General features: G+C 41.4%; 1 protein-coding gene across 1 annotated transcript in view; it reads left to right on the forward strand.

Annotated features, from left to right (window-relative positions):
- Nucleotides 1–24,840, forward strand: part of EFCAB7 (EF-hand calcium binding domain 7) — a 43,409-nt gene extending 18,569 nt beyond the window's left edge. The window contains exons 7-14 of the mRNA XM_045027074.1: nucleotides 7,852–7,993; nucleotides 9,529–9,638; nucleotides 11,028–11,185; nucleotides 11,385–11,518; nucleotides 13,886–14,034; nucleotides 16,583–16,792; nucleotides 22,022–22,129; nucleotides 23,723–24,840. Of these exons, the coding sequence (XP_044883009.1) occupies nucleotides 7,852–7,993; nucleotides 9,529–9,638; nucleotides 11,028–11,185; nucleotides 11,385–11,518; nucleotides 13,886–14,034; nucleotides 16,583–16,792; nucleotides 22,022–22,129; nucleotides 23,723–23,797 (1,086 nt within the window). The 3' untranslated portion in view covers nucleotides 23,798–24,840. The remainder of the gene's footprint in view (nucleotides 1–7,851; nucleotides 7,994–9,528; nucleotides 9,639–11,027; nucleotides 11,186–11,384; nucleotides 11,519–13,885; nucleotides 14,035–16,582; nucleotides 16,793–22,021; nucleotides 22,130–23,722) is intronic.
- The last annotated feature ends 2,459 nt before the right edge of the window (nucleotides 24,841–27,299 follow it).

Raw genomic sequence — 27,299 nt, forward strand, 5'->3', positions numbered from 1 at the left:
ACTGGTCTGATAGGTGAACATAGTGTAATTCAGAACACTTTGAACCTTTATACATTAAAATTGCCATGGACAAATGTAGCGTATTGTACCCTCTGCACAATATAACCCTTCCAACTATTCTTTATTCAGTGGAGCTGTGTGACAAATTCAAAGAAAGGCATGTCCAGTATTTTAAGGATCTAACAAATTATTTTAAGGAACACCACAGATTCCCAGCTATTTATCATCTGTGTCCACAGAAAAAATAAAAAGGGGCCTCTTTTTTCAAAAGCAAACTGTATAGATAAGCTTCCCCTCCCTGCAGTCTGCATAGATCATATTCTATGTGGCTCCCACTCAGGAAAGAATAACAAGAATCAGGCATCAAGTATAGCCAGGTAAAAACAGTTTGCAAAAAATTAAATATTGTTAAGTCTCATGAGGGCTGAGGATGGTCACTTGGGTCAATTCAGGCACAAGTCTGGAGTCAGGAGATCTGTGTTCTGTTCCCAGCTCTTCCAAAGACTACCTGTGTGACCTTGGGCAACTCACTTCAACTCTTTATGCCTTAGCTTCTCATCTGTAAAACAAGGATAAAAATGCTTCCCTAATTCACAGGGGTGTTGTGAAGCTGGTCACATTAAGGTTCCATTTCTAAATAGTACGTAAAGGGTACGTTAATAATCAGTCACAAGCATGTTCCAGACATGAATAGTATTATAGATGGTTATGAGCATATTATTGGAAGGTGTATAGATGGTGATAAGCAACCTGTTGGTCTCTATCTATATGTGTACACTGCCTCTGGGAGGTGTGATTCCTAGGGCGGGTAGGCAGACTTGAGCTAGTGCACTATAAATAGCAGTGTGGACTTTGCGGCACTGACGGTGGTTCAGGCTAGCCGCCTGAGCTCAAACCCCAGGGGGCTGGGCAGGCTTATATTTCGGTGACTAGCCCAAGCCACGAGTAATGCCACAACGTCAGCATTGCTATTTTTAGTGCGCTAGCACCAGCTGAGCTAGCACAAGTCTGTCTACCTGTAGTGGGAATCACACCTCCTACTGCAGTGTAGACACACCCTACAACAAACTGTAACAACAACAATGTAAAACATTTCTTTATTTCTACGAACCATTATTATTTAGTTAGTTCTCCATGCAGATTTAAAGCAAGACTAAATAAAAAGCCTTTTTTAAAAAAAAATGAAAGCATTGTATCCTGTTTTCATATTGTACTGTGCATCTGGCAAGTGTATCACTGAGAACAAGCTTCTCCTGCCAAGAACGTTCACCTTCAACATTCTGCTCTCTGTATACGTGAGAAGCTCTCCACTGACATCAATGGGAGGCCTGGACACATAGCAGAATACTGAAAAAGAGATCTGAGAAGAGCTTTCTGCCCCAAAGCAACATAGTTATATACCATTTTTCTGCAGTTTGTGTCCTGCATTGAAATGTAATGGAGAAAAACAAAAAATAAGCACAACCAACTCAATTTTAGTGAAGTATGTGCCAAGATACTGCCGTGACCTATTCCTGAAGTGATAAATCCTGCTCCCTCCATATGGAGGGGCCTCTTGCAGTGGAACTAGTAGGATTCTGTTTTGCAGGAGGACAGTAGGGAAAGGATAGGTATTGGCAGATCAGGGCCGGGCACTGATCTAAAGATTTGGCTTGACGTGTACGAATAATCCCTTGCACTAAAGATGCCTTTTATTTGCATTTATGTGTAGGTAACTAGACATTTCCTATAATCCCCATAATGCTTTAGAATTGGAATGCCAATATATAAGACTTACATAAAATTAAGTGTTCTACAGTGATGGGTATTGAAAGCAATAAACATTTTTCTGATGTTTTCTCACTGATTAAAGTGAACATAAGTGTATGTTTTCCAGTTTACCTCATATTTTGTGCTTTTCCATTTCACATTCTCCATTATGAATTGGTATAAAATACACTGTTTGTAGGCTGAAAATCAAGGTATTCTTTAAGTGTTTATAATTCACATGTTTTTGCAATGTGATATTGTTGATAAGTTAAAAAGAGTATAGCACCACCTCATGCTCTGTTTAAGCATAACAAGCCAGTATTTGAATTCTCAAGGGCTCTCAAATTATTTCATAGTGTTGACTGCATCTAAATGGAGAAAAATTGTCTCAAGACCCACTTAATCCCTGCATTTTGGGATTATAGCACATCCTTGTGATAACTACCTAAATTACTTAACATGAAAAAGTAATGGTAGGAAAGTAGTAGCTGTCTTTAATGTGATGTTACAGTTGGAAACAAGGAGAACCATCAGATATGTGGTGAGGTGGCTCCCCACAGACCAGCAATGGTCTATGGATCAGTTTGGGAACTCCTGCCCTAATAAGAAAGGAGAGGTAGGAAATTATTTTTTAAGAGGCATTTTTGTACGCGATAATTTACTGTATCTTTTTTAAAAGATACAACACATTTGGCTGCTCTTTAAACAATTTACTGTGTACCTTTAAATCTCCTAAAACCCAGTCCTACTATTTCATTAGTTTAATCCTTGAATTTCATCTCGCCTGAAATGTTGATTGATTGTTTTTCAAACATTTGTGTAAGCTATTAAGTTTAGAGACTAAAGTGAGTTAACCAAAGGCTTTTGTTTAATTTGCTCAGCTGTGTCAAATTTCAAGGACAAATCTCATTTTGCGGCATAAGGATTTTAGGGTAAATAGAAGTCATGTGCATACTGTAACAACAGTTCACCTGGGGAGGAATATTCTCCTCAGTAATGATATAAGGGGCTATCTTGCACATTCTTCCTTTAGCACTGATTTATGTTAACACTAATCTTAGTATAATTTTAAAATGTTGGCCCTAACTTCTTTTATAGGTTTATGGAACTCCATCTTCCACTCAATCTCAACCCCTTCACCATTGATCTCCAGTTGTTTTTCACCTCTCTTTCTCTTTCTCTCTCACTCTCTCCCATTTGTTCTTTGCAGGTTAGGTGACTCTTCCCCATCACATTTCTAGGGGGCAGGGTTTGTTTGGTAAAGGTCAGTGTAAAACATTGAACAGACTCTATTCAGGGGTCTCATTGAGATCAGGTCTTTTTCTTTCTACGGGTAAAAACCAAATAACTATCTCTCCTAGTTCCTGTTGAAATCATTTTAAAAATAAGAGCTCTAGCATGTTAGTCTTCTATATGGGTAGAACTTTGCAGTAAAGACGGTAGGTTAGAGGAAGGGACTTGGATACCTAGTTCCCATTAGAGATTGCATTTCCAGATACCTATGGAGCTTTGCATATCTGAGCTTAGAGTTTTTGGTACAGTGTAGGTTGAGAAATTCTGTTTAAATGGAAAAAAGGCTCTATAAGAATTCTAAAACATACAGGTTTCAGAGTAGCAGCCGTGTTAGTGTGTATCTGCAAAAAGAACAGGAGTACTTGTGGCACCTTAGAGACTAACAAATTTATTTGAGCATAAGCTTTCGTGGGCTACAGCCCACTTCATCAGATGCATAGAATGGAACATATAGTGAGGAGATATATATACATACATACAGAGAACATGAAAAGGTGGGAGTTGTCCTACCAACTCTAAGAGGCTAATTAATTAAGAGAAAAAACTTTTGTAGGGCTATCTTGATTATCACCACAAAAGTTTTTTTCTCTTAATTAATTAGCCTGTAATTAGTGGCATTCTGTTATTAAACAAATTTATTTCAGCATGAGCTACAGCTCACTTTTTCGGATGCATAGAATAACAGAACGCCACTAGCCATCACCTACAGCCCCCAACTAAAACCTCTCCAGCGCATCATCAAAGATCTACAACTTATCCTTAAAAATGATCCCTCACTCTCACAGATCTTGGGAGACAGGCCAGTCCTCGCTTATAGACAGCTTCTCAACCTGAAGCAAATACTCACTAGCAACTGCACACCATACAACATAAACACTAACCCAGGAACCTATCCTTGCAACAAAGCCCGATGCCAGCTCTGTCCACATATCTATTCAAGTGACACCATCATAGGACCTAAATACATCAGCCACGCCATCGGGGCTCTTTCACCTGCACATCTACCAACGTGATATATGCCATCATGTGCCAGCAATGCCCCTCTGCAATGTACATTGGCCAAACCAGACAGTCTCTACGCAAAAGAATAAATGGACACAAATCTGACATCAGGAATCATAACATTCAAAAACCAGTGGGAGAACACTTCAACCTCTCTAACCACTCAGTGACAGACTTGAAGGTGGCAATTTTGCAACAAAAAAACTTCAAAAACAGACTCCAAAGAGAGACTGCTGAACTCGAATTAATATGCAAACTAGATACAATTAACTCAGGCTTAAACAGAGACTGGGAATGTTTGGGTCATTACACTAATTGAATCAATTTCCCTATGTTAAGTTCTCCTCACACCTTCTATGGGTCATCTTAATTATCACTTCAAAAGTTTTTTTTTCTCCTGCTGATGATAGCTCATCTCAATTGATTAGACTCTTCCTGTTGGTATGCGTACTTCCACCTTTTCATGTTCTCTGTATGTATAAATATCTCCTGTCTGTGTGTTCCATTCTATGCATCCAAAGAAGTGAGCTGTAGCTCACGAAAGCTCATGCTGAAATAAATTTGTTAATCTCTAAGGTGCCACAAGTACTCCTGTTCTTTTCTTCCTATAGTTTGAAGTTATTGTTTCAGTTGGATTTGTTTCTCTGGTTTCTTTTTGGGGTTGTTCTATTATTTTGTATAATTGTTTCTTAATAAATGAACGATTTAGAGGCTGTATGTGGAATTAGAGAAAATATTTTTGATAGGATCTGCAGAACTTTTTTTCTTCAAATAGCTGTGATGACCTTGCTCAAGGAAATGTTACTTCTCTGTACTTTTATACTCTTTTTACAGATAATTAAAGGAATTTTATTTATCTCAAAGTGATACTGTGAGTCTTAATTTGTTTGTAACATACCATTAGATCCTCAAATGAAAGATGCTAACTATAAAAGGGCTTGATCCTGCTTCCATTGTCTTTGTGGTGCAGTATTGGGTCCCAAAGGAAGACTTACGTTACTCAGTGACTGATTAGAGATATGCAGTTATCAATGGACAGATCTACATATAGGGCCCAATCCTGCAAACACTACCAAGTGTTGTACTTGGTGCCATTAGTCTACTTAGGGTAGCAAACGCTATTGGCCCAATTTTGTGTTGCCCCTCACTTGGTGTAGTCATTACACCAGTGCAAAACGCTGTCTAGTCAGAATGGCTATAAATGGGTATAAAACACTATCTAGGTAGAATGGCTGCATTTTACATTCACTTTTCACTGGTGTAAAAAGTTACATAAGGTGAAGTGCAATGGATAATCTATCTCTAAGTCCAGGAGTGATTACAGAATAAGGGCCATAGAAAATTACCAATTTCTTAGAACAAAACTAAATAAGCAGTTTACCAAGGGAGACGGATCTATCATGAAATGTTGTTATGGTGCATTATCCTTACACATTGTATTTATTATGCTCTGTTTTATTGTTTAAAACAGATGAGATGCAAAAACTACAATGGAAAGCTTCCAGAAGCTAAGCTGTGCTCAAAAACAATGTCAATAGACTAAAATGTCAGAGGATAGTGTTCTTCCATTGCTAGGAAAATAGCCACAAAAAGCTTGAGGGATTTTCAAAAATAGGCAAAATCAGTTATTCCTTTCTTCCCTGAAGGTTGGAAACATCCAGTGACAACACTCCTATAATGACTTTGTTTCTGTTTTCCAAGTGATAGCTTGAGGGAAAATTTGGAACATGCCATTTTTAAAATACCTAGTCTATAATTGTTGTTGTATCTTGGCCGTAGCAACATAACTTCTCTAGAAACCTTGTACGCAAATAGTGCAATCTTCCTTTTTTATCTTTCCACTGGCTTCAGCAATAGCCAAAAATAATTGCTTTCAGTAGGAAAAGGGAGAAGAATTCATACCCACTTTAGCCAAATTCTGGCAAGCCTTGTGTCAGAGTTCATGGCAACTGCCCCTGGGTTTCCCCTTACTGTCCCAGCAAGTGTACCCATTCTCAGGCTTCCAGCTCCCCAGCTATTGTTGGGTGGAGACACGTCTCACTCCCTTCTGACTGGGGTGTTTCCAGACTGCACAGTTCTCTGCCCAGCCCAGACAGTTTGCCCAAATGTCCCTGCTTGCTTCTCTTTCAAGACAGATAAGTGTAATTGCTACAGATATAAGTTGTCACAAAGACTTCCTACGCAAGCCTGCTTTATTCATAAGGTAAAAAACACTACAGAGAAAACATATTTCAAAACAATAAAAGGACATACACACATGCTAATAAGCTTACCAGAATGAACCCCAACCTTAACATGGACTCTAGCAGGATCAGTTCTTAACCCTCCTTCTCTTCTCCCACTGAAGGGGATCCTTGTGGTTACCAGTTCAGCTTCAGAGCAAGCACACAGTCTTGTTAGGCTTCAATAGGCCCAGTCCTTTTAACCCTATCCTAAGGATTGGGGCCTTCCACGGACCAGAGGACCTGTCCCTTTGCTGGATCAGGAAAAAGGCCATGAACCAGTTTAAAACCAGACTATTTATCCAAACCCCCTTCTTTTGTCTGTTGGTCTCTGAAGAATCTAGTTTGATCTAATATATGCATCTCTTTCCAGCGGGATGGTTTCTCTGGAGATGTCACAACCTGAATGAATTTGCCTAATCACCCCGTTTTCCTATTTATCCTTCCCCTGGACGTACATAAAGTTCCACAATAGCACATACACAGTTGCATTTTTAATACAATGGATCCCAAAAGTTTAATACAGTTTACTTTAATTCAGTAACGTTCATTCAGGATATTGCAGAAAATTGTCAATTTGTTGCATCCTGAATGAAGTGTGTGTATCAGGCCAACTTGTGTTAGATTTATGAGGGTGATGCAGCTATATGTTCTCAGGCCCAGATCCCCCAAAGTTATTTAGGTGCCTAACAACCCTTGAAATGAATAGAACTTAGGTGCCTAAATATCTTTTGAGGATCTGTGCCTCAGGACCCAATTCAGCAAAGAACTTAAGCACATGCGTTAGTCCCAGTGACTTCAAAGCAGGGGCGGCTCCAAGCACCAGCACGCCAAGCACGTGCTTGGAGCGGCAAGCCACTGGGGGCGTTCTGCCGGTCGCCGCGAGGGCGGCAGGCAGGCTGCCTTCGGCGGCTTGCCTGCGGAGGGTCCGCTGGTCCCACGGCTTCAGCGGACCCTCTGCAGGCAAGCCGCCGAAGGCAGCATGCCTGCTGTGCTTGGGGTGGCAAAATGTCTAGAGCCGCCCTTGCTTCAAAGGGACTTTTGCATGTGCTTAAATGCTTTTCTGAACTGAGGTGGATTTAAGTTCATGGATAGCTGAACTGGGGTCTAAAAGAGTATCTTTAGTGAATAATTCATGATTAATTTATTTGACAAATGTTACCTGCTTGTGACTTGTCTGAACAAAGAATTCTTGGTTGTTCAGCCAGTTCATTAGGTTCCCTGATTGGATGACCCGATGGAACTAATAACAGCACAGTTTTCAAATTGCATATTCAAGTGTGAAATTCTCAGTTTGGAGTTCACATAATTGGCTAGTTATGCAGCTCAAAATTCACTTTCCACAAATATTTCAGCAGCTGAGAGTAAAATTTGTGAAGCAGGTTTGCTAGAATATCCGCAGAAAGCAAATACAAAAGAGGTGTACCTGCTGCTTAATTGAATTCATTTAAAAATTCAAAGGAGTATTGCAGGAGATTTTATGCAGTATTCACCTAGCTGTAGCTAAGACCAAAATAATTTACTAAGAGAAAAGCATTAAAGACCAAGATGAACTTCTAATATATATATTTGGTTTTGTTTCCAGGATTGGCAGTGTGCACAGTCCAAAGGATGCTTCTTCTTAGAGGAAGATGGTGAAATCATTACTCATAAATATAGGTTGTACTTACCTCAAAGGTCAACAGTATATATCACCATTAAACCTTTAAACCTTAGCCAGTTAGAAGGTAAGCATATTTATATTTTGTTTGTTTGGAGAATCAGCAGGGAGGTCTGAGAAACTGACATGTCCTGCAGAATACCCTATGGAACTGCCAGGGGTTGCTCTGAGACAAGGTGGATGAGGTAATATCTTTTATTGGACCAGCTTAAAGCTCGAAAGCTTTCTTCACTCTATCCTTCTACTAGCTCACCCAGCAGTGCATCCAGTCCCCTAGCTCGGACATTTTTCTCCAAAAAGCTGTCACTTTTTTCTGCTCAGTCATGTGTAACAGATGCTATTGCGTCCCAAACATGCCTGAGAATCTTCTGTAGTGGCTGCTGCTATTCTGCAAATGATTCTGAGACATAGCTGAGAATCAAAAGCTCTTATTGCATCTGACAGAGAAAAAGGAGGTGGTGTATTGACTACATATGAAGCAGGAATATGTCTAGTAGAACAGCAATTCCCTTTTTTGTGAGAACTTTAAAAATATCTTTGAGGTTTTAACAAAGGAGAGGGCAATGCTTGTGGTATGTAGCAACAACCTAACATTAACTCACACAGAATTGCTAGATGGGAGGGAACCTGAAGCTTGTACTATAGTTTTGCTTTTGTTGTTAACTTGAAGACCACTAAGTAGCTAATTTGTTTGAGTGCACCAGGACTTGAGAAATTGCACAAAATCAGATGGAATAAAATGGAATTATGCATAGTAGCATATACAGGATGAGGCCTCCATTCAAACTGGACCTAGTACAAATCAAATAGAGGTTTTGACTCTGTGTGTGTGTGTGTGTCAGGTGCTTGCAAGGTAAAGCTCAACAATTATTGTGTCCTATCCTTCAGAGACTTCTGCACCCCCAGAATAACTCCAGATATGTGTTCCATTGTACAGTAATTGAGCATATGTTGCAATTGTGAGTTATTTGAGGACAGTCATGCTGGTTGGCATTCCACTACCCAGGGATCTTCACTGACAGTGTATAGTACGAATACACATTGACACATTGCGCTGTTTATTAAGATTTTTCCGCGCTATTAAATAAACAAAAGCTAGATTTCCAATCAAAGTAAATTGTAACAAGATTTACAGACCCTCCGAAGAAGGACTCTCAATTGCTGACATAACTTTAATTGCAAATGCTAGGAATGTCTTGTTCAATAACAAAAGTAATAAACAGTGTTGTTATTTATTGGTAGAAAGGGAGTAGTGTAACTTCTATAGCTACCAAAAACACTTGGCATTTGAGACCTTTTAACAGTAATCACTATGTGTCAAAAACTAAGGGCAAATTCTTTGCTCTGATATACCCTGGGGATCTCAAAAGCATATTATAAACTCATTCTGTGTGCAGCTCTTCCACTGAGGTCAGCTGGAGTTCTGCATGTGAAATGAACACAGAATATATAATAGAAAGGTTCACAGTGTGGAACAGAAGTGAGAATTATGCCCTACATTTATGCAGATATCAAATACTTGTTTTTTTGGGAAGGAGAGGGGTATTTGGTTTTGGGGAGGAGTGGGGTTTGCTGGTTGGTTGAGGGTTTTTTGTTTTGTAGGAAAAACTTCTCCATGGTTATCAGTGGACACAGCTTTGTATGTTCTCAAGGAAAATGAAAGCCAAGAAAACCTACAGCTTGTGAGCTTTACTGAAGCACAAAATAAAGAGGTCAGATATTTTCTTTACATTTCTCATGTTGATTTTTTTTTGAAATCTTTATGTATGTGTCAACACAGCACAGTTTGGGGCTGCACAGGTTTGAGAGGGCAACATGCCAGGGTGTGAGAAGGCAGAAATGAGGAACAACTGCTCTATGCATCTTCCTGTGCAAAACTGTCAGGGCTGCTGCCACAGAAGTCAGCAGAAGCTAATGTTATTCCTAGCAATATTAACTTCATTCCACACCTTTCGAACCCCAACACCTGAGGTGCAGGGAATTGCAATGCACAGGTAAAGAAGAGTTGAGGTTGCTCCTGGAAGAGCTGTGTTCCCAAAGGGTAGTCCAGAGAAAAATGTTGAGTTGCTGGTTCTTTGTACAAATGTTCCAAGATTCAAGGGATTTGCCTGGGGAAGCTCAGTTTCACCCTCAAAAGCCACCTTCCCTCTGCCTGCAAGAGGTCAAAACACCACAAGGTCAACCTCATGGACTTTCCCTTCACTCCTCTTTCCCTCTGCCATGGTATGAGTCCAGCCATAGTTACACATTGGTACATGCTCCTTTCCTGTGGTAAAACCAACAGAGGGAGAAATGACAATGTGAAATCATCTCCTCAGCTATCAAGCCACAGGGAAATGAGTTTGGGGCAGGGTTGTGCAGACATAAACCAAGCAACACTCCCTGGCCTGGGGAATTTACAATCTTATAAATAAGAGAAAACTATTATGTCCACTTTACAAATGGGGAGCTGAGACAGAGAAAGACTACGTGACTTGCACAAGGCCACACTAGAAGACTTTGGTAGAACTAGGAATTGAACCTAGGTCTCCGGAATCCCAGCCCTGAGCCTTAATCATGTGACAAGCCTGTCTCTTGCGCCTCTTGTTGCTTGTGAACGTTTACAAGGAACCACACAATACTTTTGTTGCAAATTTGATGCAGGATGATGAATCAGGGCCACATTGTGAGCCAGTCTGCAGCTGATTTACACTCTCAGGGGGAAACAGTGAGAAAGTTGGTGCTGTTTTGTCAACCTGCCTCCTCTGGCAGGAAAAGTGTTTTGTTTTGTTTTGATTTTATTTTCAAGGTTAAAATTTCAAATTGGTTAAAAATCTGTGGGGCAGCAGAAATGTTGAACAGTTCCAGTCAGGCTGCTTGTAGTCCTACACAGCTATGTATCTATTACTACAACTAGCAGATCCACCAGTTATCATGTCTATATACTGGCATGAAAAGCATCTTGTTGGGATTTGCCATCTCTAAGAAAAGAAAATATGGGGGCTCTAACAGTGCGTATCTTCTGGTAATTGATCATTATTGTGGGAATATTAATAATGAAGGTAGGCTTTGAATAAATACTGTAATGGCTCACAGATTTCTCCATTTTCCATTGAGAATAGATGTTTATGTGGAAAGGTGAACTGGGATCTGGTATTTACTGGCTAATTCCATTCACAACTGGCTGTAAGCTCAAGAAGATAAAAAAGCAAATTATTGGAGAAGCCAAACTGGTTTATAGAGATGGAGATGGAGAGCTGGCCCTTACCAAAGAGTTCAAGTGAGTCATGTTTGCAAGGAGGCATACTAGCTGTCATAAAAGTATATATTCTCAGTATCCTTTATGCTGCTGAATTCATTTCTGTCTATATAACATTGCTTTGGAAACACATTTTTCAGTGTATTGGATCATTCACTGCAACGGTGTGAGGAAGGAAGCTGAAGCATTTAAAAACTGTCTTGTCTTCTCTGTCTTTTAGAGCAGCTTTATCAGATATATTTGAAATGATTGATTTAGATGGAAATGGCCTTCTGAGCCTGGAAGAATACAATTTCTTTGAACTGAGGACTAGTGGTGAGAAATGTGATGAGGAAGCATGGACTGTATGCAAGGGTAAGCTTGTTACTCTGCTTAATTAAACTGTCCAGTAATGTTGAACTTTTGGTGAGAAATATCAGAGGGGTAGCCGTGTTAGTCTGGATCTGTAAAAGCAGTAAAGAGTCCTATGGCATCTTATAGACTAACAGACGTATTGGAGCATGAGCTTTCGTGGGTGAATACCCACTGTACATGCATCCGACGAAGTGGGTATTCACCTACGAAAGCTCATGCTCCAATACATCTGTTAGTCTATAAGGTGCCACAGGACTCTTTGCTGCTTTTGGTGAGAAGTTACCTACATTCATATACAACGTTATTCTTAATATAGATTCTCATATATATATAATATACACTAATTACTGGGTAGCCTAAAGCACGATAGTGTGATAAATACTGCTGCCCTTCCCCATTGTTTTCTATCCGCCACCGCCCCATCTTCTTTCCGTGTTTTCCTTTCCTCCACTCTCCTATCACTTTATTCTTCTTCTGTCCCATTTGCTTGCAGTAATCGAGTTTAATAGTCCATCTATAGAAGAAATGCTTCTCATGGCTATTTGTGTATTTCAAGTTTTGTGTGTGAGGGACATGTTCTGAGTAGAGAACTGAGTGCCAAGAACTATAAAGTTCTAATTGTGGGTCTTATACTGAATCCACCTGCTGCAGTTACTCTCTGTCACAGTTTACTCGTGTGTAAAATAGTGATGGTAATCCCTTCCTACTTCACAGGGTTTTGTAAGGTCAGTTAATCAATGTGTGATTTGAACATGAAAAACAGGCCATTTAGTGCATATTATTATTGTTTTCACTAGAAAATATCAATTGGAGCAATGCTTCTCCAAATGTAGGTATTTTCCATTGGAAATCAATATTTTAAAACTTCATAAACAGTCCATAAAATTGTCCATATTGTCCTTCTCACAGCTGCAAACATGCTTTCTGAGACTTCTGTGCCTGCCATATTTTTAGGACTCTTACAGCCAGGTGTTGCTCTTGATCTGTAGGCACTGTTCTAATTATGCCAGTGAAAGTCCTGCACCTTTTGAGAGCAGTATTAGGCCTTAAATGTCAATTGGCAGGGGGGAAAAACCACACATTTTTGTGGCATTGTTTAACACTCAAAATCAGTTATACACCTCTACCTCAATATAACGCTGTCCTCAGGAGCCAAAATATCTTTACGGTGTTATAGGTGAAACCACATTTTATCGAACTTGCTTTGATCCACTGGAGTGCGCAGCCCTGCCCCCCTGGAGCACTGCTTTACCGCATTATATTGAATTCGTGTTATATCGGGTCGCGTTATATCGGGGTGGAGGTGTATTTCAAAGCCCTGATGACATACAGCTCTGCCACACAAGGGATAAATTAATTAATGATTTTGTGATGCTCAGATACTACAGTGATGGGGCAGTATAAGTGACTAGATAGAAAGATAGGTCAGAGTTAGTTGACAGTGGTGATTTGGCTACAACCCCCTCTTAACCTGCTTAATTCTGGCCACAACATTTTAAATTTTGCAAGTCCTATTGAACATTTCTGTCTAAAACCCCCACAGTGTGTCTGGAACTTTTTCTGAACGATAGAGATGTCATCCAAATACTGTTCTCCTGTAAATCAGTTTTTATCCTCCTGTTTCTTCCCCCTAGATTCTGCACCACCTTTTATACCTTTATTTATATTTGTGTGTGCCTATGAGAGAGAAAGTGTCAGTGAACATGGTGGATGGATTACCAGACATTAATCAGTCGAAGGATTCAGATGAATATCATAAATCTTGAGAGCAAAGTTCAAGCAGTTTGTAATAGCATCTCAACCCTGAGATAGATTTATTAAATTGGTAATCCCTTTTTAATGATATATAGTCAAGATTTAACATTGTTATGATGAGAAAACCATTTTTTAAATTCTCTGACATAGGAACATTTCAATTATATGTTTGCTGACACATGTTCTATCAAGAGTTGCCCCCAAAGCACTACAGCTCCACTGGACTTTCATTTCCTGTTCCCAGAACTCTCTTTTCTTAAAATCTTACTCCACTGCAGATATTGCCGTGGGGGAAAAAATCATTCAAGCCACACTCTCTACATTTTGAGACCTCCCCTCTCCTGGGCCAATGAGCCTGCGGCCTCTGCCATTCCCTAAAATCCTAGGGGAAGCCCTGTAAACAACACACATTTCACTCAAGGGAATCTTTTACCATTTCAGCATTTTATAATGAAATTTGGAGAACTAGAGGCTGCAAGACTAATGGCCAAATCTTGCAGTCCTCACTTAAGTCAATGGGAGCTTTGCCTAAGAAAGGCCAGGGTGGAGACTGCAGGTTTGTATGCCTGAGGAAGAAGTAATTTAAGCGCTACCTTGTTTCCTTTTATACAGAGAATTTTGACACAAAGAAGAATGAGCTAACAAGACAGGGATTTATGGATTTGAATCTCATGGAGGCCAATGACCGTGAAGGGGATCCTAGTGACCTTTGGGTCACTTTACTGTCACTGGGCTACAATAAAGCACTGGAAATGACAGAGGTATGATAGTTGTATATCAAAAATTCACAACTTCCCATATAAATTGCTGCACGTTTAACTGCAACACTGCTTCTGTCCTTCATAAATTGATTTCAGTGGCCAGCAGTGCAGCTCAAAAGGTTTCCACTATGCATTTCAGGTCTGGCATTCTATCTCCTGGGCTAGCACTGTTGAGGGGGACAGCAGAGGAGGTAGAGATTGGAGCCGCTGCAGTGACAACCCTCAGTGTTTAAAGAGAGAACTAGACTATCTTCCAGAGGTTGGATACCAGTATTTTACATGGCCTGTTAGAGAAGGGGACTAGGGACATACCTCCTGGAGGGCTTGGTGTGACCTGCTGGGGAGAAGCAGTTCTCAGTGAGGTGGTGGGTGGGAAGATAGAGGCAGAAAATTGTGGCCTGTCAATGCACCCAAAGGAGCAGGGCTCTCGCTGTCCAAGCTCTGAATCTGGTTTCCAACATTGCCTGGCTAACTGGGAAAGAATCCTTCCCCTAGTTCAAACCACAAGGGAAGCCAAAAAGCATCTGTGTGTTGCTGTGGAGAGCATCCCTTAAAAACAAATAAATGGCTGCCACTTGTATTCATTCCAAAATTAACCATGAAGGTGTCAGGTGCAGAATGAGGTATCAAGGATAGAAGCAGGGGATGAGGGAGGGTGTTTGCACTGCGCAGGACAAGGAGAACCTACCCACAAGTGAGAACAATAATAAATACACCTTCCAGGTAATGTATTTTTACATGGACTCAGAGGTCAAACTCTCCAGACAGGATTAACTAGCTATTTTAGGGTTTTTACTGCTGCCTCTCACCGTAGTGTCATAGCAATGCCCAGAAAGTAACCTGTGTCATATGTAGGTCAGGAATTTTCTTCCCCATGCACTCATGTGCCCAAGTGGCACTGAGGTTGGTTTTAAAGGCCCACACTTTCTTACCACGCCGTCAACAGAAGATGTTTTAAAAGGGTAACTCTAGCAAAGGATTCGGGAAGAAAAGCAAAGCTATAAAGACTCAAAAAACCCTCTATAAATATGTGGTAAAGTCTAGTATTTATATCTTGTTCCCAAGAAAAGGTGTTTTTATCACCCCATGATCATTTTTTCTTTGTTTACTTTCTCTTAAACCAAAGTAATTCAGAGCCATGAAACTATGTAATTGCCAGAGAAAACCATTCAGTGCACATAAAACAAAAATCTACTAACATAAAAACACTGATGTGGTAGTATTTTGGGATTTGTGAGACTAGAATTAGCCATTCTCATATCAATGAGAAGATTAAAAAAAATTAGCAAATGGTTGTGAGCAATTTCTCATAGGGTTACACTTCACCACTTGTCCTACAAATATCCCAAACAAAGCTGGAAAGATGTGATGTTCTGTCTTTCTGCAGTTTGGACACTAGAGAGAGCTGTTCTCTAACAAAGAAGGGTTCTCTGCCTTGTACAACTGTGCTTTGTGGGTTAGAAGCTTTGTTTCCCAAAGGATAACTACAAACAAACTATATATCATGTGCTTGAATCATTTGCTTCAATAGCACATATAATTTAACCCCTCAGTTCCTGGATTACCCTTTCAGCAGCACTTTTAACAGCAACAACAGTAGAACCTCAGAGTTACAAGCACCAGAGTTACAAATTGACCAGTCAACCACACACCTCTTCTGGAACCGGAAGAACACAAACAGGCAGCAGCAGAGACCAAAAAAACCAAACCAAACGCAAAGTACAGTACTGTGTTAAATGTAAACTATTAAAAAAAATAAAGGGAAAGCAGCATTTTTCTTCTGCCTAGCAAAGTTTCAAAGCTGTATTAAGTCAATGTTCAGCTGTAAACTTTTGAAAGAACAACCATAACATTTTGTTCAAAGTTACAAACATTTCACAGTTACAAATAGTTCCCGAGGTGTTCGTAACTCTGAGGTTCTACTGTATAAAGTAAAAATGGAAGTAAAAAATGTGTTGGTACTAACAGATAGCAGATTCGATGGTCATTTTAAAAGCAGATGTACTCTTACTGAGCCTACTAAAAGTAATGCAAAATCTCATCGCCTTGTTGGCACACATACTAATCCTAAACAACAAAATGGAAGCGCAAAGAGTGTTTCCTATCACAAAATTTCAATTTTAAATCTGCATGCAAACACCACTCATTTGAATGGTAAGAGTTTGCCAAAATACTGAGAAGGAAAGGGTTCTTTCTGGTGCTCAAATACCCTAGTACTTCATCTTCGGTGCCTGATACATTTTGTGATCTGAGAAGATGAATGGTACAGTATATTTGACTGCATCAAGGCTTGCACTATCAGTGATGGCTGTTTGCTGTGTTGATTTAGTCTAATTTCTGAATTACCAAAAAAGGTTACAAAGAACAGGAGATCTAGAGTTTTCTAAGTCTGTCAATTTTTTATACCCAATGGTGCACCTATATTTGGATAATTCTGCATCAGAGCAACTGTGAAAACAGAGCTGGGAATAAAAATCCGAGGAATAAATTAGGCATAAGAACTAAACAATATACTGTATATCATTACTGTATTTTTCTTCTATAACAGGCATGCCCCTTTGTCATTGACATCTATGCAGAAAAATGCAAACCCAGAATTAAAGCTGTTTATCTGGAGGCAGGCAGCAGGCAACTTAACAGGGCAATTTGCAAGTCTGTTGTTAACAAAGGAGATGCCAAAGTACTGGATAGTGGTGAAAGTATAATTGTCTATACCTACAAAATTGATACACGGATCACTTCTGTTATTGAAAATAAGGTATTGTGTGATATTTCTCTTATGCACATTACACAAAATAATTTTCATGCTAATGTTCATCATTGTTGTTATTCCCTTGTCATTAAGCTTTCTATAGTAACACTTTCTGAAATATAGATAATGTACCTACTTAATAAAAAAAGCCCCTTCTTTAAGGGATTGATCCAAAGTCCATTGAAAACAATGGGAGTTTGTCCATCTACTCAAATGGACATTGGATCAGGCCTAAAGAAAACATTCATTTACTAAGAAGATGTAGGGCATTTGCATACTGTATTATCAGCTGAATTCCTATCTGTATTTAAAGGTATTGCACTTGTGTGGTGTAAAAGATTAGCAACATTATGTCTTCATGATTAGAACTGATCAGAAATTTTTCAATAAAGAGTTTTTGTCACTAGAAAATGCTGATCAGTTCAAAGCAAAACTGTTCGTGGAAAAGGATCAGTTTCTAAAAATTTTGCATTTAGAAAAAATGTATACTAAAAGTGAACAGTGATATGCACAGATTTTGGTTCTAGGGGCTAATTATGGATGAAGCATTAAACTGTTAGCTTTAAAGGTATCTTCTTTCTGTATCCTCCTGCCAGAGTCGGATTATGGGTTTGGGGGGGCCCCTTCCCACCCCTTTCGCCTGCAGTCCCCTCTGCACCACCACCCCCCAGTGGTCCTGCCGGGGAGCAGGCTTGCCCTGATCCACTCGCCCGGTGGTCCTGCCGGGGAGCAGGATTGAGGCACAGGGACTTCCCCCGCCCGCCTGGCACTCCAACCAGCAAACGGGGCCAGGCTGCAGGGGTGGGCCTTCCCCCACTCCCTGGTAGGAGTGCCAGGCAAGCAGCATGAGTCGGGGCCCGGGGCACCCCAATTGGCCAGGGCCCTGGGCACAGGCCCCTTTGGCCCAGTGGCTAATCCGTCACTGCCTCCTGCACCCTGAGGTGCTTAGGCGTCCACCAGTTTCTACCATTTATTTTGAGTCTTGTCTGGGTCTGTTCAGGTTTTTGAGCATCACGCTGAAGGATTTGGCTTCTTTCTCTATTGTTGTGCAAAAGATTTACTTAATTATTAATCGAAGCTAATACATGTAAATACAGGCAAAAGTGTTCAGTAAGATGGAAGCAGAAATTTCAAACCCTTTTGCTTAGGGCCTAATGCCAAGTCTGTTCACACTCAGTTTCACTTACCTTAGGATTTCTGAATAAGGAAATAGTGTAGTCAGAAGCTAGAATAAAATTAGGGCCTATGTGGGTAGTCAAATTTTTTTAGAAGGGAACACTCATCAGGAGGGAATGACTGGGTGATCTAATAGTAAGTTTGAAATATCTAGATTCCCTGGAACCACAGGTTCAAATCCTGGCAGGATTCTCTCAGCACTTCATCCTTCAGAGGTAGATAAATTAGATGCAGCTTGGGGATTTTTCAGAGAAGCTCTTAAATACCAAGGGCCAAATTCTCTGCTGGTTAATGGAACTGTCACTTACACCGGTGCAGATTTTGGTTCCACAAGCTTCTCTGCTCTGCACTGGACAAGTTTGTTGAACTTTCATGAAAATCTTAGTAGTTTTATTTTTTTTTTATTACAAAAGACTGCAAAAGATAAATGGGCAATTTTATGCATATCACCATTCTCAGTCTCCACAGAGTTTACTACTAACCTTTCAAATCATAAATACAGGCATTGATTGCAAGTATAATGGAAATAATGTTTTATTATTTCTAAAGTTAATTATAAGAGAATATGCTAGTAAGTAAGGGATGGATTCTGTCTGGCCCTTCCCAGCAGCTATAGGTGGAGTAAAAGGCCTATCTCCCATCCTTCTGTGCATAGGCGACAGGTTATATACGTTTGTGGTGCTCGGGCACCAGGAATATTCTGGGAGTTCTGCTCCCGCAATATTTGGAGCTGGGTCTCTCCCCCGGCCCTGCCTGGATCGGGCCCCAGCCCCCACGGGCCTCCCCCCCACCCCACCACGTCCCTGCCTGGAGTGGGTCCCGGCCTCCGCCTGCCATCCCTCCCCCTGCGTGTCCCCCCCACCCCGCCGCATCCCTGCCTGAAAGAAAGCAGCGCGACACCTCTCCCGTGCCTGCTTGTGCTGCCAGTATAGCACATTCCTAGGCGGAGCGGCTCCTGGCAGAACTGCTGTCTGCTGCTCCAGGGTCCTAGTGCCTGCCATGCACTATTGGCAAGGCAGGCTGCCCTTACCCTGCCCTTCCGCCCTAGCCCTGAGCCTCCCCAAACCCCTCAGCCCCAGCCAGAGCCCTCATCCCCCTGCACCCTAATCCTCTGCCCCAGCCCTGAGCCCCCTCCTGCATCATGAACCCCTCATCCTCAGCCCCAACCCTCATCCCCCTGCACCCTAATCCTCTGCCCCAGCTCTGAGCCCCCCCGCATCATGAACCCCTCATCCTCAGCCCCACAGCCCTCATCCCACACCCCAACCCTCTGCCCTGAGCCCCCTCCTGCATCATGAACCCCTATCCTCAGCCCCACAGCCCTCACCTTACTCCCCAACCCTCTGCCCTGAGCCCCCTCCTGCATCATGAACCCCTCATCCTCAGCCCCAACCCTCATCCCCCCGCACCCTAATCCTCTGCCCCAGCCCTGAGCCCCCTCCTGCATCATGAACCCCTCATCCTCAGCCCCACAGCCCTCACCCCTGCACTCCCTCCTATCCCCAAACTCCCTCCCAGAGCGTGCACCCCCTCCCCCTCCCCACACACCCTTTCCCACCCCCAAACTCCCTCCCAGAGCCTGCACCCCTCACCCCTTCCTACGCCCCCACCTCCAGCCCAGAGTCTGCACCCAAACTCTATCCCAAAGCCTGCACCCCTTACCCCCTCCTGCACACCCACCCTCTGCCCCAACCCAGAGCCTGCACCCAGCACCCAAACTCCATCCCAAAGTCTGCACCCTGCACCCCTCCTGCGCCCTAATCCCCAGCCCAGGACCTGCACCCCAGACCCCCCCCCCAGACCCCTCCCAGAGCCTTAGGCAGGTGGGGGCAGAGTTGGGGGGCGGGTTCTGGGCACCACCAAAATTTCTACAAACTTGCCACCCATGCTTCTGTGGTCTGTGTAAGAGCTCAGCTGATTTCCTGTCCCTGCACAGAGCCCCAAAGGGTGTAGAGAGTAGGTGGAGCCATGGCTCTTGCCTGCCCATATATGCCCTAAAATCAACTCTTTTATCAGGTCATGTAATTTGAAATAAAAATGTACTAAACAGTCTCTGCACCTGTTTCCATGCCCACTTGTTATTCACACACAGTACAGAATACTTTCTCTATGAACCATCTTCATCTTGCTTCCCACGTAGAAATGTAGACCCCTCCCAAAGAAAAGATCAGGACAAAATAATAATAATGAAAAAATAAACACAGAGTGGTGTTTGTTTTTTTCAGCCTCATGATATTTCAAACATAATTATATTTGCATTCTAATCTACATAAACATTTTTGTATTGTGAGCATCATAGACAGCACTTCTGCCAATCTTATCTTTATAGAGTCATAGGTAGCTGTTAAGTAGGAGGAGGAGGCTGCTGTCTGATACAATCATATTTCTATTCCCTTTCACAATAAGGAGCAGCAATTGTTAGCATTCTTCTAAAAATCTCTAGCATTTCTCAATGCCCATGTGAAATCCAAACTGATCTAAACATGAGTGAATGACAATACATACTAGCATGTCTTTAATTTAAGTCTTGTTTTCCAGTTTGAAATAGTTGCTTTGATTGTTTGTTAGATCAGCTCTATGGGGCCAGTCTGGGCTATTTTGTACAGCAATAAGTAGCATGTTGAATATACCAGCTCTGCACTGGGACAGTTGATAATTAGGCCCAGCCCATAGGGGCTTTGTAGTTTGATTGCTATCCATAGAAAAGCTTAAAGTTTCTTCTTATCTGTAAGCTTTCCTATGTAGATTTTGACCATTTCTACTCCCCACTGGGATGTAGAGGTTACAGAGGAGGGCAGGAGAGAGGGTTGGAGATGAGGTCTTACAAGTTATGAGTTACCTCTCCCCATTCTCTGAGAGGAGTGGGGAGGGATCTTCAGCCCGGTTGACTGATAACTCCATTCCAGAGTCATTCACTGGAAGTTGGGAGCAGCATGGCCTGTTCAGTGAGATCCAACCCCACTGTTGCTCAGGTGTTCAAAAGTCACTGTGTCCCTGACACGGTGCTTTGACTGTCAGAGGTGGCATTTGGGGTGTAATTCACCATCTGTGGAGTTGGACGGTCACTTAGCCATTACCCATCTACCCAGAAGCAGGGGTCTGCTCTCCCAGAGTTTGCAAACATTCCTGTCTTTGGAGCTAGGTGGCACCACAGAGCTGCTTGAGGTTCTGTGCTGTGGTTGGGCCATACCATTCATTTCTTAAAAACCAGTTGGACTGTCTCCTGGTTTATTATTGGGTCGTATTTCATTCTCAGAAGCGTGTGCACAGCTTCAGTGGGTGCCATGGACACACACATCAAAGGGCAGGATTTAGCTCATTATTTAAACTATTTTATTTACATTAATTTTGTTGAATATTTAAGAATTATTTCATATGTAGGCAAGTTGTATTTTGGAAGAGATTGTTTGTAATGAATCCATGATCTGCACATAATGAACATAATTACCACAAATCTGTGCGTGTCTCTCGCTCACACACACACACACACACACACACATTCTCTCTCTCTCACACACACACTCTCTCTCTCTTTGAGTTGAATCTTGCTCCTTCAGCTCCCAAATCAGTCCCCGATTGCTTGAGCTAGAGACCTCCAGTAGTACGTCCAATATCTTGGATATAGGCCTGGCCCCAAAGCATAACATTGTTTACTCATCATGCATGCCAAACAAGTACATTGTGTACCAAATTCTCTGCTGGTGTGACTTGGCAGAGCTTCAAGGAAGTTAGGGTCTGTGCCAGTTTACACTAGCAGAGAATCTAGCACTGTGGGTAAAATCTTCAAAAGCAATTGTGTCACATAGGAGCTAAAGTCCCATTGACTTTTAATCAGACTTGAGGTCCTAAGTGACACAGGTGCTCCTTTTGAAAAAGGACTTAAGTCCCATCTCAGGTTACTTAGGTGCATTTTAAAATTTTACCCTACATATTTAAAACTTTCCATCCCATTATAATAGCAATTTCAGATGAAATAACCAGCATCTTTAAGTTGTTTTATAAAAAGCAACCATTTAATCATGAAGACTAATGAGACCTCTAACATTTTTCCACTTACAGTCTGAAAACAAAGTGATTATTCATGTCAACAATGAGCAGAGTAAGAACTGTGTAAATAACAGGGGACTCAACATTTTTGCTGTTGAAGTGGCACCAAAATCCATGATGGTAATGTTATTATTTCCCTAATTTAAAATCTTAGTAAAAATATCATATGTGGCACCTTTAGAGTTTATTTTTGCAAATCTTTCTGTATTAATATTGAGTATGTGGATATGAAGCAAAAGGAGAAATGTCCATCTACATGAGAAATATAGTTAAGATGGAGGGCCTGATTTTCAAAATTGTGCACCTTGCATGTGCAGGTATTTCCTTGTGCAGATGGCCAGATAAATGTACAACAAGCCAGTTTTTGCATGCAAATGTCTGATTCGCTTGCCCTTTCACTATAATTGTACATATTAATTATGAATACCTTTCAGCATTCACTCCTATTTAAAAAGCAAGCCCCTAATGTCAGTAAAAGAGAGTTGTCATAGCAGATTGGTCACCAATTAATAAATCTTGTAAATGCTAATGCAAACCTAACACAATTATTTTCAAAGCAGGAGATGTTTTGCCTGTATGAACCGTCAATAATAATGACTATACTTCTTAAATGATTAGTGTAAATTAAATCATGTTTTATTATGTGTGTTGTTGCAATAGAGAGATGCATGTTCATTATATTGTTATTAAAGAGAGACAGTTAACCTAACATCCATATGCTGCATATAATGTTGTTTATATTAGTGATACCTTAGATTATTAAAAATTAAAAACTTAAAAATCCAATTTACTGTAGCTAGGCAGTTTCACTTTTGTGCAAAATCAATTTACTTCTAACACCTGCAGTGGCATGTTTATTTGTTTTCATTGGCATTATCATCTTAGGTTTGTTTAAAAAAAAAGCAGCTCTTAAACATTTTAATTTTGGGCCAAATTTAAGTTTGTCTTCATCTGATGCATTCCATGAGCATGAAGCACAGACTTAGTATGTGCTTTAACCAGTCACACACAAAAATACATGTATATGATGTACGTTATGGACAATATAATTTCCAACAGGCAGACTTTTAAAAAAACCCTTAATTTATGGACAGTGCTTAGCCAACTGGCAATATGATTGGCTGACTCCCATTCCAGAAGTTGTACTATTTTTAGTAAAAGTTGAAATAAATGGGTATACAAGTTAAAAAAACCTACTCTATAAAGTGCTAAAAGTACAGTGTCTCTCTTTCAAAGGCAGATCATTCAAACGGTATTACTGTGTACTTCATCATTATCAAACTTCTGGCCCTGATCCTGGCATGTGCAGATGGACGGTTGCACCCGCTTGGAGCCCCGTTTAGATTGATGCAACTCCATGGGAGTGCAGGACCGGGGTTATTGTAACACCTCTGCCGATAACTTTGATCAGATATAGGAGGCTCCATGCTGCAGGGTGTTTTATTAGCTTCATTTTCCACTGGAACCAATGAGAATTGTAGGCTTAGGGCCCCTTGCAAGATTTTACCTATAATGTAGTTAAATGCAGTAATAATACCTTTCATTACACAACTTCAATTTTGCATCAGCTAACTTTTTCAATATGTACTAGAAATAAAATTATTAATGTTATCTTGATGGCATTTTAAGTAGTAAATGTTCAGTTGGGTAGGAATTAAGGAAAGAATGGTAACTAAAGATAGTTCATTATATTTTCCCTCTTTTTACATGCAGGTTTGTCAGCATGTGATGCCTTTGAAAGAGCAAGAAGAATGGATATATAATTGTGTGCATTCTCTTGTACCTTAAACACCATGTTTAGAAAACAGTCCACTCTTGGAGCTACTAAAACAAGAACTAAATCAGGATTGTCCTGTGATTAATAGATAAATTGATTAATCTTGTCCACTTCAAAACCAAGACTGATACAGATCATTTATTTTGTATCTATGCTTTGCTCCCATGGTTTCAGCTATTCAAGCCAATGAATCACAAAGCCTGACTTCAATCCTATCCAGCCCCTCAGATCTGATGGCCAGATATGGCTTTTTGTGACTGCAAAGCCTGCAGCCACAAGCTCCCCCACCGCACTCTGCCGATTTGAGGGAATTAGAAATATATATGCTTTCCTTTGTTGGAGAGGAACACAGCCTTGAAAGCATAAATCAGCTGGTAGACTTGAAAGGAATAATCATCTGCAGAAGGAACACACACACACTTTTTACATAAAATCAATCATTTATGTTTTGAATGTATCCCAGAGAACCAGCTTGCTATGCCCTCTCTCACATCCTTAGCTGGTCCTGGGCATAAGGGTAGACAGTGGTCATTGACATGTAGTGGAAGTGCAAGTTATTGTTTTTCAGCTGTGCCTCACAAATGCCAAGGCTGGCTCAGCCAACGGTCTTTCCTATAGCTTGCTGTGCAGTCCTACATGTGCAACTGTCTCTCCATCCAACTGCTCTTTCCTTTGGATATCCCACCACTATCTCAAACTCCTCGTATCAGAAACTGAGCTTCTCTCTCTCCTCTTTGCCACCATTGACAACTTCACTCCATCCATGTCATGCCACCTCTAATTTGGTGTCGGTTTGACTCCTCTCCTTTATATCCAGTTTTTTGGCAAACCCAATTTCTTCTTCCTCCATATCTCTAAAATCTATCCCTTCCTCTCTGTCAATGACACTGTGTTAAAAATCTGACCTGTTATCTTTTACCCTGATTAATGTAATTTCTACCTCCAGGCGTCTCTCCTCTCCACTCTCTCCAGAATCCTGCAACTAAAATCTTCCTCTCTCTTGAGATAACACTCCCTTGAATCCCTTCACTGGCTTCTACACGTTACCCAGTCAGACTCCACTTTCAGTGCTGTGCTTCTCCACTCCTGCCTTCGTCTCTGCTCTGATTCCCATCACCTCTTTCACACACTCTGCTCAGTCCTTTCTTCTTCAAGCTTCCTTTATCTCCTCCTTCCCATATTGACTTAATGCCTTTTTTTCATGTTTCAGTCCATGTATGACCACACTACAAAGACTATACCAACACAGCTGTGTAGCCGTAGCTATGCCAGTATAACCCTGTAGTGTAGATGCAGCTTACACTAACAGAAGGGATTTGTCCATCCAAACTCCACCTTCCCAAATGACGGTAGCTACATCAGTGGAAGCACTCTTCTGTCAGCATAGCTGTGTCTACACTGGGGGTTAGGCCCTTCTTCCTTCAGGGCCTCTGACAGACTCTCTTTATTATGAAGAATGTTTGCTTTCCTAACAGAACAAATGCTTAGTTATTCCTATGCAGTCTCTTTCTGAAAAATTATTAGTGTGCAGAGTGAGCCCTACTAGAGGAATGTTGAATTTTATATAGAATTATGTAATCATGTGTACCCCTTTCTCACTTTCACCACTTCAACCCTCTTGACTTTATTTTGAGGCTCACCAGCATAGCCATGTTGAGTTACCTTGTAAGTGTAGACCAGGCTGTATTTCATATAGAGATGCCATCCCTTTGCTCCTCCTTATGCTGACCTCTTCCCACAGCTGATCCTTAGCTGTTTGCATTGTGTTTAATTGACATGATCGGAAACTTCTTGAGGCAGGTCCTTATTTTCCTACATGGCACCACAATCATAATAATGCGTATTTCCATTTTTGGTGTGGTACACTTTACAATTAAAATATGAAGCCTTTTTACATTTGTGACGTTGTTTCACTACTTTTGGTGTGTGTTTGTAAAGCAGATTCCATGCTACAAATACTGCTGTCCCCAGTAATAAGAGAAGAATGCAATATATCTTATATAAAATATTGCTGGCAAGGCACTGCAGTCAGTTGATTTCATCTGCCTTAGTAGTTACGCTTGGAAATATTGAAAAGGAGTCATTCCTTATAATTACAGTATTGTGTTTCCACAAAGACTGGATTCTGTAAATCCAGTAGCACAATGTGAAAATCTGTGCTGGTTTTCCATCTGTTTGTAAACGCTTCCCTGAGGAAGAGCTTGCGATCTCAATTGAGCCTCGGGGCTCCGGTGGTTTAATATACACATTTGTGGTTTTGATTGTGTGTCGGACTGTTGTCTTAGGTCTGGTCTACACTACAGACCTATGTTGGTATAACTACATTGTTGGGTGTGAAGAATCCACATCCCTGAGCAACACAGTTATACCAACCTTAACCCCTGTAGGCAGCGCTATGTCGATGGGAAAGCATCTCCCACTGACATAGCTACCGCCTCTTAGGCAGGTGAATTAACTATGTCGATGGGCATAAGAGCATCTTCACTTAAGTGCTACAGAGGCGCAGCTGCACCGATGCAGCATTTTAAGTGTAGACCTGCCCTTAGTCTTGGAAATATTAAGAGCTGAGGCTCTTGGTTTTATTTTTCCAATCCATCAATGATTTGATTTTTTTTCCCCTTTAGTGTTTGATGCTGTTAGTGCTTAACTTACACTTGCTCTGATTAAGCCACTGCTTGTTTTTTTATTCCTTTACATTTAAAAAAAAATCTGGGTATAAGGTGTCACACTCAAGCTCCACCTGCGGGACACTTACAAAACTGTTGGATTTGGGGCCCAACTTGCTGGACCAGTGTTATTTTAAGCTCCCCTTTTTCACTGGGTAAGCTCCAGCCACTGTCTCTCACTTCAGCCTCTCTGGCGCACTTCCTGGCTGTAAACTCTTTGATAGCCCTTCTGGAAGTGGAATCACATAGCTCAGCTATGTAGGCCCTCAGGACCAGGCCAGACCCCCCGAAGACACCCCAGTAGCTTAAAAACAGCCACTCCCAGAGATCCCTCCTTGTGGGCACTCTGATTTATAGTTTACCCCTTCAGGGATACATGGTAGTTAAAGTAAATAGGCACAGACTTTGCATAGGGTTTCTAAAATAATAACTGTTAATTCAAACAGCATAAGAGATTGTTCCTCCTCTATCTTGGTGGGTCCTGAGCTTATTGGTGGATTTGTTCGCCTCAGAGATTCATCATGTGGGTCAGGGAACAGCCCAGAGACCTTCCCCTCTGGTAGAACCCATAGTCCAGGTCAATTTCTCCTGTGTCTGATCAGGAGTTGGGAGGTTTTGGGTGGGGGGAACCCAGGCCCACCCTTTACTCCGGGAAGGGCCAGCTCCTGCGTTTTTGCTGCCCCAAGTGGCGGGGAAGAAAAAAAAAAGCGATCGGCGGAACTTCGGCAGCCGCTCTACGGCCGCCACTTCATTTTTCAGTGGCAATTCAGCAGCAGGTCCTTCCCTCTGAGAGGGACTGAGGGACCCGCCGCCAAAGAGCCGGACGTGCCGCCCCTCTCTATTGGCC

The sequence above is a fragment of the Mauremys mutica genome, chromosome 8 (assembly GCF_020497125.1).
Source record: "Mauremys mutica isolate MM-2020 ecotype Southern chromosome 8, ASM2049712v1, whole genome shotgun sequence".
Classification (NCBI taxonomy): Eukaryota; Metazoa; Chordata; order Testudines; family Geoemydidae; genus Mauremys; species Mauremys mutica.